This window comes from Chrysoperla carnea, chromosome 4 (assembly GCF_905475395.1).
Source record: "Chrysoperla carnea chromosome 4, inChrCarn1.1, whole genome shotgun sequence".
Classification (NCBI taxonomy): Eukaryota; Metazoa; Arthropoda; class Insecta; order Neuroptera; family Chrysopidae; genus Chrysoperla; species Chrysoperla carnea.
Genome location: NC_058340.1, coordinates 2,223,071 through 2,245,063, shown reverse-complemented (window position 1 = coordinate 2,245,063; position 21,993 = coordinate 2,223,071). Strand labels below are relative to the sequence as shown.

At 29.5% G+C, this 21,993-nt stretch overlaps 1 protein-coding gene across 4 annotated transcripts in view; it reads right to left on the bottom strand.

The window, feature by feature from the left end:
• The window catches only part of LOC123298057 (protein pangolin, isoforms A/H/I/S), a 459,540-nt gene that overhangs the window by 426,469 nt on the left and 11,078 nt on the right, over positions 1-21,993 (bottom strand). For all 4 annotated transcript variants that reach the window (XM_044879947.1, XM_044879948.1, XM_044879950.1 and 1 more), the window contains exons 2-3: positions 19,980-20,046; positions 19,227-19,318 (exon numbers count right to left, since the gene is read on the bottom strand). In XM_044879947.1, the coding sequence (XP_044735882.1) occupies positions 19,227-19,318; positions 19,980-20,046 (159 nt within the window). The remainder of the gene's footprint in view (positions 1-19,226; positions 19,319-19,979; positions 20,047-21,993) is intronic.

Here is a 21,993-nt window from a genome sequence, read left to right as displayed (position 1 = left end):
TTATTATTTTTTATTTAGTATTTATTATTAATAATTTGGTATGTTAAATGAAAAGGCCAACCACTCTTAATTCTGATTCTGACTCTGACTCGTCATATTACAAAACTAACTTATAACTTTAAAACTTACTACATAGCAAACCAACTCAAACCAATAATATGGCATGGCATGGCCAATAAATATATTTTGAGTTTAGTTTTAAAATCCATTTAGTTATTCCGGTCCTGTCAAACAATATTCATTTACACAACCAGTTTTTCAACCGACTGGCGAGCCACAGCAGACGAAGTTTTAGACATTCATACACACACACACACACACACACACACACACACACACACACACACACACACACACACACTATACCTACGTATGTGTGCAGTACATAACAAACAAACCCATAATCAGGTATACCCCTTGCTGCAAAAGTTCACTCAAAAATACTTCTTGTTTATTTCTCCAGCTATAAATTGCGTGGGATATATTCCAAAAAGAATGAGATAATTTATTCCTACATACATCCGGTAAAATTCGTCGCTAAGAGACGAATTTTCGCAGGATCCCGTTTAAGAAATGCTCCTTTATGTAAAAGTGCAAGTTGCCCATGGGTAACCTGGTAGGATATTGTTAAATTAACTTTTTTTTAACAGGTAAGTAATATTGACCCAATTGCTTCGCAAAAATTTTATCATATAATTGGAGTTACAATTAACATTAATGTTCTTAGGCGTTTTTCTCTAAATCCTCCAGTTTTCGAGTAAAAAATTTGTAAAATTTGAAAAAACACGATTTTTAATATTTTCTCCAAAAGTGTATGAAAATATTTGTGGTTTAAAGTTTCCTCAACAACATCCTGCAAAAATTTTTGATCTAATCCTATTTTAAGTGCTTGATTGTTATTTGTTAAGAGAGCGAACGAAAAACCATCCAAAAGTAACGTTTTTCTGGTCTATATATGCTATCGGAAAGATCGGATAATAAAGTCGTTCGAAAATTAACATTTTCCACAACGCAACCCCCCGGAAAGTTGGAACCCATTGAAAAATATCAAAAACAATAAATTCCCATATACTCTTTTACTTGTGGCATGCTGAGCACAATTATTTTAAAAATAAAACAAAATCTAAGTAAATTGAAAAACCGAAAACTGGAGACCAGTTTCGACGTATCCAGATTTTCAAGGTAACTCGATTTCCTAAATCTGAATAAGATTATTTTGTTCGGACCACAGCGGAGGCTAGTCATAACAATCATGGTCATAAGGTTTACGACCTCTGTATGTTACATATGGACTAGGCGAGTTATTATTCGGAAGTAATATCATGTCTGCCAATAAAGTGGATTTCTTCTGGATGATTAAGCAACGAACCGTATTTTCACGATGAAATTTTCGATTAAAAGCTCAAGTACGTTAATTTTTTGAATACTTTGTACTTTATTTACACAAATACACGTGTATTAAATGTTTCAGTTTTGTATGTATATGAATATACATACATGTAAGTACTCCGTATGTATGTATGTATGTATGTATGTTTATATTATATGTGAGTTAAGTCCACCACAAATATATTCTCTCGTAAAGCAGCAATGAAGAGTTTTTTTTAGTTAACTATAACTGCATACCCAGCTACAGAGCAGAGCAAAGCGTTCGTAAAGTTACTTGTCTTTTGTATACATTACGTTACATTATACATATTATAAAAATATTCAACGTATGCACAACGCCCGCATCTTTAAAATATCATTAAATTATTTTCTGTAAAAGACACAAAATTTATACAAAAAAAATTTATTACTCATTCAAAAAATTATTTCAATCAAAATTTACAAAATATTTTAACATCCCACTAAATTTAAAATTTCTCGTCTCATTTTATCTTCAACTAGCTGTGAACTACCCGCTTTGCTGGGCAACATCCCCACTTGCACCTCTCCCTCCAAATTTCCTTGCGTTGTATAACAGTTTTGTAATGTACACGTCATGCTCTTTTATTTGATACCCCACTTAGGTATATTTGTAAATATTCGATAATTCCTTCCCACTTTCTCGCTACACCTTTCTACCCTCCGAAGGTTAAAAGTAGATAAAAACAATAGATCTTTGAAGCTGGTTGTATATCGTGTCAATATTTGAGCTTAATCGATGCACAACTTTTTTAGTTTTTGAAGCATATCCCTTTCAACCCCTATTTCAACCCCTTACTCTACTATAATATGGATGTATTATACATAAAACCTTCCTCTTGAATCACTCTATCTATTAAAAAAAAACCGCATCAAAATCCGTTGCGTAGTTTCAAAGATTTAAGCGTACAAAGGGACATAGGGACATAGGGACAGAAAAAGCGACTTTGTTTTATAATATGTAGTGATACTTCAAATGTGGTTATCAGATGGTAGCATAGAAGCCAAAAGTATTACTCAAAAATTTACGACAGTTTCAAAACTAATATCGAAAGATAAATAATTAAACGAAATTTTCATTTTTCGATATTTTGAAAACTACTCTAGATATCGAAAAATTTTATTCTTACTTTTCGTCTTATATTGTCAAGTCAGAACAGAATTCATCATCAAAATTGAAAAAATATATTTTTTTAAATTTGTATCCCCATTACCGTGCTCATACGAGTACTAATTCTCTGTTTTGGTTGAAAATAATTTGGAAATTAAAGCCCAATATTTTAGTCTAATCTATTAAAAACACCAAAAAACTTATTGAGTCCAACAGGATCAAACCTGATTAAAATCACATTCACTTCTAATAAATCGCACCTCTGTTTCCCGAATTGAAGAATTCTCAAAAACATAAAAATTAAAAGTGGTTTTACATTTAGTTCCACATCATTAGGAGACATACAAAGTTCATTAAACAATATACAAAAAAATATTTATTTTTTTTTATATAAAGGCAAATATTATTTTAAAAAATTCTTTTTTGTTGTACATTTCACACTATTGAAATGATGTATATTTTTATATTTTGTTTTAAATAAAAGGTCAATTTACACCATGTCAATGATTTATATTCGTTCACACTTGACAATTAGTTTAGTTTTTATATCAGATGATACGTAAATTCCTATAACAAATTGATATCAATTAGATATTCTGATTTTTTGTACTAGGGTTGACTGATATCAGTAGGTAGGTTGCCTGATATCGAATTTGCCATATTACGCATAAAAATGTAAAACTTGACTTGATACCATGACAAAATTTGAAAGTAATTGATTAAAATTAAAAGTTGTCCATGTCCTTTTAGCAAAACAAAGTTTTTTAAGTATTTAATATGTCTCTATGATGATATCGGGCAGCGACTTCACTAGCCTATATCTTCATCTTTGTTTAATTAGGAATTTTAAGGTCAACATGCCTACTTAGTTATTCATTATAATTGCCAGGCTTCGACTTGCAAAACTTTCTACAATATTCTATTCTGCTTCTCAAAATGACTTAAATGAATCTGGTCTTTTTGAGTTGCAAAACTTTCTACAATATTTCATCATGTTTTGCAAAATGACTTAAATTAATGTGTTCTTTTAGAGTTGGACATCTTTTTGAGCCGTTTTCAAGTTCAAGAAGTTTTTCAAAAACTGTTTGGATGTTTTTTTATCACCCGCGAGATGTCCCATTTCGGATGAACTCTTTTTGGAGGAATTAGTCTATGCTGAAATAATAAGTAACTAAAGGATGGATGTATAGATGAGTACAGACAGGAACATAACCACAATTTTACTTTGAATTTCTACCAAACAATTACTTTGTCCTTTTTGAATCCGATGTACATTAACGAGATACGACTTCCACATCGTCAGATTCTAGCTTCTTGGTGTTCAAGATCCTACTAATTGCTGAGGCAACAGTATAACACCAATGACGTGAGCGAGTTTATAAGTCCAATGTTATAAGTAGAACGTGGAAATTTGATTCAATTAAGACGTAATCTCACAGTTTAAAATGAGACAGAATTCTAGGTAGTGGAGGCCTTGGTTAAGGTGTAACTCTAAGCCATTTTCACGGCGTGGGAGTTGCGGATATAAACATGAATGTCGACCTGCAGAATTACAAGTTCTGTTAGATAAGGACTAACTGGACGTATCCCAGTGACCTTTCTAATTGGAAGGTAAAGCCAAAGAACAGGTGCAAGAACTGCCTGGTCATGGGTTTAAATCTTAAAAAAAGTAGCCAAGGACTTCACGTATGAAAAATGACTTAATTTGTGCGAAAAAAAGATGGAAGTGCTGCAAAGTGAACGCAACAAGAGACAATCCTAGTTAGTAGCCCAAAAATACAAAAATAAATGTATTAAAAATATAATAAAAATAGATTAAACGATTATATTAAAATATTATTATATAAATAATAAAAGTAACATAACAAACTTGACATAAATTGGGCAGAAACAAATATACACAAATACAAATGAAATGTATTTAATTTTGATTATTTTTAATAACAATAACAAATTTGTTTGGATCATTATGTTGTGATCGCGTTAGCATTCCTTTGATGTTCATGTTCCAACTAAATATTTATGTCAACGTTCGCACTGTGGTAGTTAGGTACTGTACCACTACTAACAGAAAGTGAAATTTAATTACTATCGATTTGTTCGACCTGTTTTTCTAATTCGATAAACATTATTAAACAATCAGTGGCGTTATAAGGAGGAAAAGTAGGGTGGTTGAAATTCGGCTAGATGGCTCCAAATGACTGAAGTTAAATGAGCAAAATCCTTCTATGAAAGAGATTGATTTTAGTTTAAAGTCATAAATTTTATTGATTAGAAAATAAAATTGTGCTTAGTTGGAATATATAATCGTGTAAATAAAGCGAATCGATGAATTCCAAACAAATTTCTTTGGGTTCTAGGTGCTTTTGGGTGCTTTACATACAGGATTTGATTATTACGAAAACATAGCTATCATGTCTAGTCCAAATGTGATTGTGTCAACTACATGAAGATTGTTCTTACTAACTTACAGTGAATTTGAAATTAACTATTTGATCATTTTTATAATACATAGCATATTTGTGTACATGTATATAACAACCGTCAGTAGTGCAGTCAGTACACCAGTGGACTTAAGTCGCTGGTACAAATCCGACTAGAAGATATCTCTTTTTTTTTTTAATTAATCTAATAAACCAGCCCATGTGGTTGTGACAATCACATCAGTTTTTTTTTTTTAATATTTATAAATTGATAAAACTATGTTGCCTTTCAAAACAACAATATTTGAAATTTGTTAGTATATTACTTTCATACAAACAACTCATACGTTTGTGTCAACTTCACCATTCAACCCCGCACGGTTGATGATGACAATCGTCGCCCCATTCGCCATATTTGATCTCGCGATGAGATTTAAAAAACCTCATATCGATTGATGTTAAGAATTTTTTTGTCCACTGCATAAAATCAATGTTAAATATGCCTACTTTTGAAGTCACTGACGAACTTGGTATTTTTATATTAAAATTGTGGTTGATTCGAAAAAATGTGTTGATTGATTTTTGCATTGTAAACTCTAAAACAGTGAATACATATAAAACACAAACACCAAAATAATATATCACCAAACCAAACCAAACTAAACCAAACCACTACTCGACTTTAGTTTAGTTAGTCTGGCTGGCCTGATGGTATACAACTTTTAAATAATAATAATAATAATAATAATATATATCCCTCGTCATTTTAGTTAACAATGTTTAACCAAATGCACATTATAATATAGTGAGATAGATATGTATATGTATAGATGGATGGATGTAGGTACTTTGTTGTTGTTAATAGTTAGAGTTTAATTGTATTGTATTGTATTGGGTGCTGGCTGATGTACTAAACTATTGTACTGATGGTGGTGTTTTATACAACTAACTATAAATAGTGTTGGTTTATTTTATAATGAATTAACACTTACATAACCAGCAGCAGGTCCATTTATAAATCATAATCATAATATTAATAATAATAACTAAATATATTATTATTATTATTATTATTTGTATTATAATGTATGTGGTTTAGTTTGAACCCTTACTTACCTTATGTTAGTTACGTTATCAATAGATTTTAATTTTACAGTTTATTAACAAGTGTGAGAACACACAACAACATAAACCTATTCTGTTCTAATTCTAATATTTGCCTACAAGTGTTTACAAAATTTAAAAAACACTGACAAATTTTTCTGCCACGGAGTCCTAAACTCGCATTTGAAATATATTTAAGAACACGCTCCATTCAAATACATTTTTTCTTAGAGCTTTTTTAAACTGAACCGAGTTTGAGAATTATCGCCTATTTTGTACTTTAAACTGTAATTTTTTCATAATAAAAGATATTTTTGAAGCTAAAGACAAAAAATTATTTAATTTTTACAATTTTGTATTAGTTTTAAAAATTTAATTAGTAGTATCGAAATATCGTGCTCTAAATTTCAATGTCTTGTTAAAATATAACTTAAATTTTATTTTACAATGTACAATATTAGATAATAAATTTACTTAAGTTTCTGATTTTCAATTTATAATTAATTATTCCTAACATACCGCTTGTGAGAAGAAGAATTATCTTTTGTAAATATTATAAACCACATGAAGCTAAGAAAAACTAACATTGACATTTTAGCAAACAATAATCCATATATTTGCCCATAAAATTATTTACATAAGACTTCTATATACAAACTATCATTCTCTTTTTCACCACCTTAGACCGGAGGTAGGAGAGTGAGGCTTTACGACCTATTCTCATACCTACCGAATTGATTAATGTACAAAAAAAATTTTAGAAGAGTTTAAACACAAACACCGTGACAGGAGATTTTTATATAATAGACTAGCGACCCGCCCCCGCTTCGCACGGGTGCAATGCTGATACTAAATACACTACAGAAAAACTGTGAACGTTGTATATAAAAACATAGCGGCACGCTCTGGCTTCGCACGGGTATAAAATATATAGCCTATTCATTACTGCCCGTGGCCCGCACGCGTTAAATTTGGAGTAAAACAATCCCCCTTTCCCTATACCATGAAGATTTCCTGCTATCTTTGGAATATCTAAATTCATACACTACATTTTTACTTATTTACTTTTTACATTTTTAACTATTAACCTCAAAAATAGCAGTACTTCTCCACTATTTAATGGATGTTATTATACATATAAACCTTCCTCTTGAATCACTCTATCTATTAAAAAAACCGCATCAAAATCAGTTTCAAAGATTTAAGCATACAAAGGGACATAGGGACATAGGGACAGAAAAAGCGACTTTGTTTTATACTATGTAGTGATTATTAATTAAAATTCTAAACTATATTAAGAGACTTATATAACACCTCCATATTTAAAACACTATAGAGTCTTTTATGTTAGTATGTAAATTTATATGTCTTTTCTAAACTAAAACAACTAAACAGTGAGTTTTATATTACCAAGAAAAGAACTCTTATATTAAGAAGCAAAAGACAGGTACGTGGTTGGTTACTAATGCTATACATATTAAAATTTGATATATGATATGATTGTTTTCATATCCTTGTCTAATTACATTATTTATTATTTAAATTTATATAATTAAAATATACTTATTTATAACAATAATATTCATTCTTATTCCTACTTATATGATAATATATTTTATTTATTGATAAATGATCCGATATAACGCAGACAATATCTAACTAAACAACGAAACACAAGCACAGCGCTCATATTATCATATCAGCTTTATTGATTATCTTGAATGTACAATGTATCATGTTCAATCATATCTGAAAATAATCTACAAGTATATTTTTATACCATGTATATATGGTATAAAATTAGTCCATTTCCGTTTGTCCGTCCGTCCGTCCGTCTGTGGATACGATAACTCAAAAACGAAAAAAGATATCGAGCTGAAATTTTTACAGCGTACTCAGGACGTAAAAAAAGAGGTCAAATTCGTAAATGAGCATCATAGGTCAATTGGGTCTTGGGTCCGTAGGACTCATCTTGTAAACCGTTAGAGATAGAACAAAAGTTTAAATGTAAAAAATGTTCCTTATCAAAAATTAAACAACTTTTGTTTGAAACATTTTTTCGTAAACATCACTGTTTACCCGTGAGGGCGCCAATTAGGCGGAAATTTTATAATATGTACTATACTTGATTGTCAGTTATGTATGTGTCACATGTTTGTTTGTGTAATGTGATAAAGAAATCAACACTGACTATGCATGGTATTTCAACAATTAATTCAGTCAATTGTTTGTTTTCACTTGTTCAATTTAATTTATGAAATATCGATGACTTTTCAATGGGATTTTCATATCATTATTGTTATTATATAACGTAATAAAAATTTTATAATTTATTTCAAATAACTCGTTTATAACTAGGTACTAAATTCGAATAATTTTCTTTGTTAATTATTCACACATACAAATGAATAATCTAACGAGTTGTGTTTAAGATAAAATTAAAAGCGATTTTAATTGCACCCACATACATATGTACACAATGTTGTAGGATTTAATTCTAGGAATACTTATTTGATACAAATTCGGTGAAACTAAAACAAAATATAACTTATCTAATAGATAAACAAAAATAGTTCAAGTAAATTAATTTTTACCCGGCATTTAAGAGAATTCAGGACCATATTTGTTCGTTTTTATCAGCTTATGTTCGTGGAAGTTGATCTCAAACTATTCGCACCGTGTGTGAGTTTTATTGGAGGCGTTTCTATAGTAACGATGCACTACTTTAATTATAGAATTGTATGGATGCATATATAATTGTATGGATTGCATTTATGACTTACATTGAAAATTTAATATTATTGTCTCACAAATTTAAATAAATAATTATGATAATTTACATTTGAAAAATAATATTTGCGCAATTTGATTTCTTATTTTCAAAATTTTTAATGCATTAAGTTTAATTAATTAGTGTTTTTCAATAATTTTAATTTGACATTCACTATAACATAAACATGTAAAGAATTGCAAATTAGTCATAACAGCCTCCTTTATTGCAAAAATTTTTCACTGAAAGCGCTGGCATCGATTTTATTGTTCCTACCATCCCTACTACGCACACAACGAATATCAGGAGATCCAATTTTGAAATACTGTAATAAAACTTTTAGAAAAATACACATGGGTATTTTCAAAATTAAGTATTTTCTTTCGGCAAGGTCTCCCATCTCGTTACGCATTATTCGAAACGTTAAATCTTTCGCGAGAGTCACGTTATTTCACAAAATTTTTAAAAAGTAAGCAAGCGTGATTGTTTGAAAGCATATTACTTACTTGGAAGATCAAAACCTTAAGTTTAAATTATGTTTCAAGAAAAGCAAACAAGTTTGCGAGACCTAATGAATAATAATTTATGCATTCAACCTTCAGGATGTTAAATAAATAATGTTTTTATTTTTAGAAATAGGTGTGAAAATTTAGTTTTAGTGTGAAAGGATCTTAAAAAATCACTTAACAAGAACTAGTAATATCGATATTTGGTTTTAGTACAGTTTAAAAGGCGCGCCATTATTGAAATTCACACATCAGTTACAGAAATTTGAATGAAGTAGTAATCGTATTAAAAGCTTGAAAACAAGCATAAGCTTAAAAGTTCAATCGGAATTATTCGAAAACATATTTTATTTAATAAACCCGATTTTTGGAATTTTTGGGAAAAAATCCTTGGAAAAAATCAAAAAATCGGGAAAAATTTTTCGTTTCCGATTTCGATAAAACTCTGTAAATAAGGTCATTTTGACCCAAAAAATACAAAAATCGGATTTTTGTATCGATTGGCTGCATAGTTTCTGAGAAAATCGCTGTTTATGTGCAATTTTTGATAATATCTCAAAAGCCACGAAACCAATCATTATATAAACCCGATTTTTGGAATTTTTGGGTCAAAATTACCCTATATTATGAATTTTATCGATATCGAAGGCAAAAAAATTTTTTCGATTTTTTGCAATTTTCTTAAGGGGTACCCCTTAGAAAAAATCAAAAAAATCGGGAAAATTTTTTCGATTCCGATTTCGATAAAACTCTGTATATAAGGTCATTTTGACCCAAAAAATACAAAAATCGGGTTGTTGTATCGATTGGCTGCATAGTTTCTGAGAAAATCGCTGTTTATGTGCAATTTTTGATAATATCTCAAAAGCCACGAAACCAATCATTAAATAAACCCGATTTTTGGAATTTTTAGGTCAAAATTAGCCTATATTATGAATTTTATCGATATCGAAGGCAAAAAAAATTTTTCGATTTTTTGCAATTTTCTTAAGGGGTACCCCTTAGAAAAAATCAAAAAAATCGGGAAAAATTTTTCGTTTCCGATTTCGATAAAACTCTGTATATAAGGTCATTTTGACCCACAAAATACAAAAATCGGGTTGTTGTATCGATTGGCTGCATAGTTTCTGAGAAAATCGCTGTTTATGTGCAATTTTTGATAATATCTCAAAAGCCACGAAACCAATCATTAAATAAACCCGATTTTTGGAATTTTTGGGTCAAAATTACCCTTTATTATGAATTTTATCGATATCGAAGGCAAAAAATTTTTTTCGATTTTTTGCAATTTTCTTAAGGGGTACCCCTTAGAAAAAATCAAAAAAATCGGGAAAAATTTTTCGTTTCCGATTTCGATAAAACTCTGTAAATAAGGTCATTTTGACCCAAAAAATACAAAAATCGGATTTTTGTATCGATTGGCTGCATAGTTTCTGAGAAAATCGCTGTTTATGTGCAATTTTTGATAATATCTCAAAAGCCACGAAACCAATCATTAAATAAACCCGATTTTTGGAATTTTTAGGTCAAAATTAGCCTATATTATGAATTTTATCGATATCGAAGGCAAAAAAAATTTTTCGATTTTTTGCAATTTTCTTAAACCCCTTAGAAAAAATCAAAAAAATCGGGAAAAATTTTTCGTTTCCGATTTCGATAAAACTCTGTATATAAGGTCATTTTGACCCACAAAATACAAAAATCGGGTTTTTGTATCGATTGGCTGCATAGTTTCTGAGAAAATCGCTGTTTATGTGCAATTTTTGATAATATCTCAAAAGCCACGAAACCAATCATTAAATAAACCCGATTTTTGGAATTTTTGGGTCAAAATTACCCTTTATTATGAATTTTATCGATATCGAAGGCAAAAAAATTTTTTCGATTTTTTGCAATTTTCTTAAGGGGTACCCCTTAGAAAAAATCAAAAAAATCGGGAAAAATTTTTCGTTTCCGATTTCGATAAAACTCTGTACATAAGGTCATTTTGACCCAAAAAATACAAAAATCGGGTTTTTATATCGATTGGCTGCATAGTTTCTGAGAAAATCGCTGTTTATGTGCAATTTTTGATAATATCTCAAAGGCCACGAAACCAATCATTAAATAAACCCGATTTTTGGAATTTTTGGGTCAAAATTACCCTTTATTATGAATTTTATCGATATCGAAGGCAAAAAAAATTTTTCGATTTTTTGCAATTTTCTTAAGGGGTACCCCTTAGAAAAAATCAAAAAAATCGGGAAAAAAAATTCGTTTCCGATTTCGATAAAACTCTGTACATAAGGTCATTTTGACCCAAAAAATACAAAAATCGGGTTTTTATATCGATTGGCTGCATAGTTTCTTCATTAAACATTGGGCGTCCGTAGATTAATTGGATTAGAAAGCTAAGAATCCATTCTTTTAATGTTGCCCCCCCCCCCCCGATCACCGATCTTTAAGTACACTGACGTTGCATATAAAATTCAAATAGACAGCGTGATTTGATGCTAGATTAACATTAAATTGATATTTCATTTATAAATATTAATTGTAAATCGATGTTCACAAAGTCATTTGAATTTGTTGAAGTAATAAATAAAATGTTGAACATAATAATATATAAACAAACAGGTACATACATGTATACAGAACATACATACACAAATACAACATCAACATCAACAACTCACTTGTGACAATATATAAGCCCACAATTTTATTACATATTTCATCAACTTTGTATATTAATGATCAATACGAATCAATAATTCATTAATTGCATTGAATAATTACTTTTACTGATCAAATAAAATAAAAAAAATTATACAACTTATACAATTTATTACAGATATGATAATTTAACTAACAATTCAAATGCATATACTTCTTAATATCAGACCAATCACTTTCTGTTTAAAAAAATTATTTTAATTCGGATTCAAGTATAATTACAAAATTTAATAATTCCTAATCAATCAAACTTATATCCGTACAAGAACTGCTGATAGAATCTTCATTTTTCTCAGAAGTATTATGTTATCGAGAAATAGTAATTTATCATCCAAATTATTAGAAACAAGTGAAAACAAACAATTGATTGAGTTAGTTATTGAAATACCATGTGTAGACAGTGTTGATGACGCACTCGTTTATTTTTTGACGGCACGTTAATAAGAAAGATATTCATTCTTAGATAGCCACACATTCATAACTGATATTTTTCATATAATGCATACTATACAATTTGCATCTAATTTCCGCCCTCGTGGGTAAACAGTGATTAAAAGTTGTGTATTTTTTTATAAGAAACATTTTTTACATTTGACTTTTTCTTCTATCTCTAAAAGTTTACAAGATATGTCGTACGGACCCAAGACCCAATCGACCTAGGTTGCTCGTTTATGAACTCGATCTCATTCTTTCATCCTGAGCACACTATAAAAATTTCAGCTGAATATCTCTTTTCTTTTCGAGTTATGGTGTTAACAGACGGACAGACAGGCAGCCGCACAGACAGACTACCGGAATTGGACTAATAAGCGATTTTATGAACACCTATACCAAAATTTTGTTCGTTGCATCAATATTTTTAAGCGTTACAAACTTGGAATTAAACTTAATATACTATGATATATTTCATATATACATGGTATAAAAATAGAATGGTATAGAACCCATAATGAAGCGAAAAATGATTAAAATAAGTTTGATATAAGGTTTTAATCGTGACTCGATTATCGAACTTACGACAATTGGGTTTTTCGATCATTCGTGTTTCTATTTATTGTGTTTTGATAATTTTTTGCGTGCCGTATTAAAAGATAGCCATTGATTCTCTTCAAAGGGTTGATAAAATCATTTCGCAAATCGAAAAATTGTACTTAATTGTTCAGCTCTTTCAACAATTGCAAACTTCATGTCATTTGTCTCTACACATTATGTTATCAGTACGGCTATTATACAGGAAATTACAAATTTTGAATTTCCCCTACATACGTCAATTTTATCCAAATTATTAGAAGTAAAAATATCATGCCAATTTTTATTTCAATTTTCAGAGAGAATACAATAACTTTCTACCAAAATTTAAGAACGTACCTACATGTGCATATTATAATATATGGAAATTTCCATTTTCGTCCAAGGATTAGTTTCGAAGGTGAATGCGATCTAAAAAAATTATTCATTTTTCCCCTCCCTTCTAATGTGAAAACTTTTAATAACCATTAAGTAATAAATTTAAACTATTATGTACAACGTGATGTACTTAGTGGAAAAATACAGTGGCGATAAATTCTCAAAATTATTTTCGAAAAACTAAGTAACCTGAATAAAAACAAAAATGGTTTATCAATGATAAGGAAAATTACAAAAATTTTGTAGACAAAAATAATTTATACATTTTACACAAAGTTCATTTAAGGTAGTTCCTCCGCGACCGTCCAGTCAAAAAGTTTTGGACTAATACTATCATTCAGTGCATTAACTGTACTATGACTATTATACATATACCATATATTATTTTCAAAAGACTGTAGTTCCTCACTACTGATTCTAGTATACATATAAACACACACACTATGACATATGCCTTTAACATTAGTCTTCATATCTTTTCCACAAAAATCATCGCTAAAACGAGTTATTTATTTAAGTTTTTTATCGAAACTATATGGTAAATAATTTTTATTTTTATTTATATATTTTCTAAATATAGTATTCTACATTATATTAGTTTTTCATAGAGATGGTGGACGTCATTCATTGGTAAATAAATATAATATTTGTAAATTTGTGTATTTTTATACACTTCTCCCATGTACACGTACAAATTGCGTCACTTTTAATTGCTAATATCTCATGTATGGCATGGTAAATCATCTTCTAATTTTAATAGCAAGTGTATTATGAATTAAATATTTTATATTCTGAGTTTTGAGAAATTCTTGGAATATCACTTTCGTGTAGGTACTACCTTAAAAGTTAACCCACTTTTTGGTTTAAGATATTATTTATTATAAAAGGTCAAATGAGTAAACTTTTGTAGTTTCAACCAGAATAAATTTTTTAGCTTATTTCAAATAAAAAGGAAGAAAAAATTACATTGAGATGATTGAAAATATAATTAAAGATGAAAAAAAACGATATTTCGTTTATCGCCATTATTTCATAATTAAGAAATTCTAAAAATAACCCAACTCCCCGGAACTCCACCCTCCTGACTGCCAGAACGCTGAAAATAGGAATTCCTACGTCATTTTTAGATTGTTGTAGTAGCGACAAAAATAAGTATGGCACACTAAATCATTTTTTTTAAAGATATTAAATATTAAATTAAAAATTTGAAAAAATTCGTGTCTATTCTGAACACTTTAAATAATTTATAACCGTTGGAAATTTATTTTACAGTAAATTTTTCAACAAGTAAGATAATTTTTAACAAAAAACAAGTGAAAAGACTCAATTGACCTATGATGCTCATTTACGAACTTAACCTCACTTTTTACGTCCTGAGTACGCTGTAAATTTCAGCTCGATATCTTTTTTCGTTTTTGAGTTATCGTGTCCACAGACGGACGGACGGACGGACAACCGGAAATGGACTAATTAAGTGATTTTATGAACACCTATGACAAAATTTTTTTGCTAGCATCATTATTTTTAAGCGTTACAAACTTTGGACTGAACTTAATATACTATGTATATTTCATATATACATGATATAAAAAGCAGTCAATATCTGTAAATTTCGTTACTTGAACATAAAATGCAAAGTTGTGCCTATATTATTTACAAGTTATCATCGTCCGATCTAAAAAATAAAACATATATCTCAAAATGATAAATTTTATGAAAATATCGATTATCGCCGCCGGTTGAGGAATCATTTTCATAATTTTTCTACCTTTTAGCGAAATTAATTCTACTATTTATATTTTTGAGCATATATATTATTTTAATTAGCATTTTATGTTAATTGTATCAAATATGGCAATAATATTATGTTCCATGTGTTATCACCATAAAATAAATATAAATAAGATATCCCTAATAAATTTATGATTATTTTTTTATTTTAAAAATATTTTTTTAATCTATACTTATTATTATTACTTATAGAGTCAGTTAAGTTAACTAAACAGTAAACATGTCAAACTAGTATTACTATTATTGTATATTGGTTGGCATTGCATTGCATTTGCATTGCTTACAATCAATATTTATTGTTTTTTTAGTCATAATTAATTAATTGATATTTATGATAGTTTTAGTGAAAACATATCAAATCAATTTAAACATTCATTGTTCTTTTATAAGTGTATCGGTTAGGCGTAGTTTTTATACCATGTATATATGAAATATACATAGTATATTAAGTTTAGTCCCAAGTTTGTAACGCTTAAAAAAATAATGATGCTTGGAAAAAAATTTGTCATAGGTGTTCATAAAATCACCTAATTAGTCCATTTCCGGTTATCCATCCGCCCGTCCGTCTGTGGATACGATAACTCAAAAACGAAAAAAGATATCGAGCTGATTTTTACAGCGTACTCAGGACGTAAAAAGTGAGGTCAAGTTCGTAAATGAGCATCATAGGTCAATTGGGTCTTGGGTCCGTAGGACCCATCCTTGTAAACCGTTAGAGATAGAACAAAAATTTTAATTGTAATGTTTCTTATCAAAAATTAAACAACTTTTGTTTGAAACATTTTTTCGTAAACATCACTGTTTACCCGTGAGGGTGCCAATTAGGCGGAAATTTTGATTATCAGTTATGTATGTGTAATGTGATAAAGAAATCAACACTGACTATACATGGTATTTCAACAATTAACTCAGTCAATTGTTTGTTTTCACTTGTTTTAATCTAATTTCTGCCCTCACGGGTAAACAGTAATGTTAACCCGTTTTCCAAAAAATGTTTCAAATGTTGTTTATTTTTTTAAGGTATATTTTTTACATTTTAACATTTGTTCTATCTCTAACGGTTTACTAGATGCGTCCTACGGACCCAAGACCCAATTGACCTACGTGGCTCATTTTCGTACTCAATAAACTATAAAAAGAGTCAGAACCTTTTTTTGTGTAAGCCCCATCCGTCGAACGCATGATAAAGAACATAGTTCCATTATTAAAAGTAGGCTAGCTACTTAATTTGTTGTATGGAAATTATGAGAAACCTTACCCAAAAGAAAACCGGAAGTAAATTGAATGCAGACTGACAATCATTACTTGTACAAATCAACTTAAATATTAAATAATAACATTGTAGTAATTTTATTAAAATATTTCTTGAATCGACTCTATTATTATTTTCCCTGTTGATATAAATTATTATTTAATGTTAGTGATTTAAATATCCCGCGCTTATGTTGTTGTAGTTAATCAGACTAATGTAATGTTTTAGTATTTATATTTATAGTAGGAATGAGTTGTGCAAGGTGGCTGGATAGATGGATGGATGGATGGATAGGTGGTTGGCATATGTATGTATGTGGAGGTAACCTAACCAACCGCGCCATGTCAAGCCAAGCAAATGTATATAATGTTGAGTTTGGTTTAATAGTTTGAGTAATAGTAAGTGAGTGACTGAATAAAACACTGTGGTGGTGAGTGGTAAAGTCACGCAACAAATGTTAACAGAATATTATAATATGTCGATAAAGTTGTACAAAGTTTTTAACTTATCACGACTTCTAGGCTGAGATAGACACATCGAAAGTTAGTAAAGGCTTAAAAAATGTATGACGTTTATTACAATGCTGGTATGATAATTATATGGCGTTATTTACAATACTGTAATGTAAATAACGCCATAAACCATATAATCATTGTAACAAACGCCATGTATTTCTTACTGTATATCAAGTGCTTGTTGTCAATTGCAAGGCTTTGTTGTCAATTGGGATGTGTATTACATTGTTTGTAAGTCAATGTGTTCATTTCCCAAAAGAAATAAACATTAACAAGTTTAAATTAAATTCTAACAAAAGCGAATAGGAGGTTGTTGGGCGTAATTAATTGTTTGCCGAAGCTTTGGGCACGATCGCAACGATGTCTACAATTCGTGCGTAAATTTATTCCTCATGTTCTAATCCCAAAAAATGATAAGAGAGGCTATTTTCAAATTAGCATACAGAAAATTTTGGTTCAATTTGGAAAATTTTCTCCGTTAAGGAACTCCGTCAAAAATTTGTGTGCTTAAGTTGCCTTACAACAGTTGAAATGAGTGTTACTGAAAAAACCCAAGACGCATTCATTACCCAAAAATTTTTATGGTCAGGAATTTTGCCGCGTTCTATGCACGATAAATTTTTGATTGCAAAAATCAATTCTTCGGCACTGTCCTCTTTCGTTCTACAACCAACATCAATTTTCACGCTAGCTTTTATAACTGTAACATACATAGATGGTTTCTTCGGATAATCGAAATTTACGGTTTGCTTCGAGCAAAAGAACTTGGAAAAAACTATCGAATGTTACTCCCACTGTTAATTTCACTTTTCATTAGACATTTTCGAGTCTAAGATCCTTCAAGTAAGCGACAGAAGTTAACTGCTGAGTAATTTGATTGTAACTCGAGTCCTGTTAGATCCGTTATTAGTTTTAGTTGGTCATAGTAAACTTGATAGACCTTTTTTTATAGTAATATTATACAACATGCATTGTCGCGCTGTTGTAATTGCTGAAGAGTTATTTGCAATGAGCGCACCCTCTACACACACCCTGAGAGCGTCTGGAACACAAGTGCGAATCACATCCTCAGTGTGTTTTTAATCAATAATTAGCTAGAGGTACCTATATATCATCTATTTTAATTTTACTACATAGCGAATAGCGACTAGCGACTACTAGGTACAGTTATTATCTGATGAATATTATGATGTTCGCTGCTCCCATCAACAACCTAACAGCCAAAGTCTAATAATGTCTAACACACCGAACCACCAACACCGACATAATAATTTTTCTAAGAATGTTACAAAAATGATTTATGTTTGCATGTTTGCTTGTATTTCAATTTTTTCTTTCTATTTTCTATTTGAATGTTGTTGGGCGTCCGGTCCGCTTGATCGTACATGTAAATTGTGAGTTAAATTACATTTCCTGTGAAACGATACAAAAAATGTTCTAACTAATTTATTTTAGTGGAAATTGACATCTTTTTTATATATTTAAGTAAAAACAAGTGAAAACAAACAATTGACTGAGTTAATTGTTTAAATACCATGCATAGTCAGTGTTGATTTCTTTATCACATTACACATACAAACATGTGACACATACATAACTGATAATCAAGTATAGTACATATTATAAAATTTCCGCCTAATTAGCGCCCTCAGAAGTAAACAGTGATGTTTACGAAAAAATGTTTCAAACAAAAGTTGTTAATTTTAATGAGGAACATTTAATTTTTGATGAGGAACATTTTTTATATTTAAACTTTTGTTCTATCTCTAACGGTTTACAAGATGGGTCCTACGAACCCAAGACCCAATTGACCCTCACTTTTTACGTCCTGAGTACGCTGTAAAAATTTCAGCTCGATATCTTTTTTCGTTTTTGAGTTATCGTGTCCACAGACGGACGGGCAACCAGAAATGGACTAATTAGGTGATTTAGAGAACACCTATGGCAAAATTTTTTTCCTAGCATCATTATTTTTAAGCATTACAAACTTGGGACTAAACTTAATATACTATGTATATTTCATATATACATGGTATAAAAATTGATTTATAATAATAATAATAATAATTTAGGAATTATTAGAATTTGTGAAATAGAAATTGAATAAAAATTGATATCCAGCTGTAAACAAACAGCTGATAACATTTGTCATTAAATTGCATGTAAATAAGACTAATATACAAAAACACATAAAATATAAATATTTATAAAGTTGGTAGACTTACCATTGAGACAGGAGCTCCATTGGCATAGCCATATGGTGATACCAAATATCCCATATTAAATGAGGATGTGTGTGGAGTTGGTTCAACTTTCCCTAAAAATAATATTTTTATTTTTATTTAATAATACTATTTATTTATTTTAAAGAATCTAAATCTTATATTATCTTTAGTCTTTTTAATAAATCTCTTGACATCTCAATTTAAGGAAGGTCCCTCGGCAATAATAGAAAAAATAAATAAGTAGATAAGGATCCGAATTTTTAGTATGTTATAGTTCACGAAATATATTATTTGGGTATCTTACCGTTCAATTAAGAGAGTGTTTATTAATTAAAAATACACTAAATAACATACCATCCTCATAACAGGTTATGTTATTTAGTGTATTTTTAATTAATAAAAACTCTCTTAATTGAACGGTAAGATACCCAAATTTTTGTTTTATACAATAATATATTTCGTTAACTATAACATACTTAAAATTCGGATCATTATCTACTAATTTATTTTTTTCTATTACTGGCGAGTCACCCTCCTTAAGAAGAAACTATGTAATTTGCACGATTTTAAAATATTATAGTACTCTAACTAAAAATCGACTTATTTTCAAACTTTAGCTCCTGGTCAAAATGATCCAATCCTGATCAAAATGATCAAATTTATAGGGTAATTGACCCTGATACAAAAGTTAGTACCAGGGTCAAGTGCTCTATATCTAAAAAAAATAATAAATACTGTAAAATATTATCTTACCAAAAACGGGACTGTGATCCGGTCTCGATGCATGTTTACTCGATGAATAACTACCGCCCGATTTCTCCTATAAATAAAAAAAATAAAAATAAGATTTAATAAAGACATTATTAATGCACGGAAGAATTAAAATATTAATGATTACGGAACTTTTTATTTAATTTGATATTAATTAATTGCATAAAGATATTTTTATTATTTTGAAAATAAAAAAATTATTGAGCAAAAAAAAAAAAAGTAACAAATAATAAAAGGTTATTATCAGTTACACTCAACTGATAATGATAATAAATACAACATGATAATCGTTTTTATTGAATAAATATGACATTTACTGATAATAAATATTAAATGTTTTTAATATTTTAATTAATTAATTGTGTAAAAAAAAAACTAAAATCACATTATCAAATTTCTATAACCTTAAAAAAATAGTTAATCACTAATTACGATGTCTTGTGTTACACAAGTAAATTTTTTAAGTTCAAAACAAAAACTTTATATGTATATTTATTATATTTAAGGTTACTTATTGTTGTTGTTTACATTTAATCATGCACACGATATTTACATCATGGTCTATTCGACTAATTTTGATATATAATATGTTACACATTCGTAAACTAAATATTGACAAATATCTTGTCTAGTAATCTTAATTAAAGAGAATTGAAAAAAATACACTCGAACCCGGACTTCTTGGATTCATGTCAAGCGCCCTACCAATTAGGCTATTCGAGTTCTAGACACGAATGCAATTTTTTCAACTCAATGAATTTTTTTGAATTGCATAAAAAGATCTTAAAATCACAACATGTGTGTAAACGATCAGCATAACAATACGGACCCACTCTGTACATTGATTTGATACGAAATAAATATATATAGAAGATGTTATCAAAGCATATCGCATCCGGTGTAAAATAATAATAACTTTTTTGATTTTATTAAAACAAAAGCTTGTAATGAATATGATGTGTCTCTTTTCTAATTTTCATTGAGTGAAAATATATTTTAGGATTATAATTCTTTGCACATACGAATTCGAATATAAAATGAGCCTTTTCTTAATCTAATTTTAAAATATGTTGTTGCTTGATTATACCAAGATATATTGAAGGGCGTAGTTGTACAAATAAATAACTTAATAAAACAATAATTTTATTCGAATTTTCATAGAATACAACACTTGAAATAGAAAATATTAAAATGATATACCATGTGTGTTTGTACCATCTAGGCATATACATATCTTTAGTATGACAGAATACATTCGTTTAGTAATGCATCTAAGCGAGAGGTATTATATACATGTGTTGTAAAACTACAGATACGATACGACAGATCTTCTGTTGTATGCATGCAGAGAGTGGGAGTTTTGATGAACTTACTAGTTATCTGTAACTAAAAAACTCCCATTCTCCAAGCGTCTTCCAACTAATGTTCAACACATGTATATAATACCTCTCGCTTAGATGCATTACTAAACGAATGTATTCTGTCATACTACAGATATGTATATGCCTAGATGGTACAAACACACATGGTATATAGTGTGATACATTAAAAATACATTCTTGAGTTTGCTATGTAGTAAGGTTAAATTACACCATCTGTCTGATTATGACAACATTTTTGACATTTTCTGTTGAAAGATTTTGGATGAATATCAAATAAATTTACAAAGCTTTCTTCACAAAAATAATTATATGTATGTATCTACTACTAGCTCTATTAGCTCAGTTGGTTAAGGAGTAACCAATTCCGTCCGCGGTATGCTTACGGTAGCGGGCTCGATTCCCGCCATCGCATCAAAATTAATTTAATTAATAGTTGTGATGGGCTGGTGTAGTGCATGGTATATGCATGAAGGAGGTGCACTCAGTCTCTGAAATTGAGGAGCTTATAAACGAAATTATCAACGAAATTATCTATACCCTAAGTGTGTCCTTCGTGGACAGCCAATATAACCTAACGTAACCAACCAAATATAACCTAATGTATCTACTAAAGA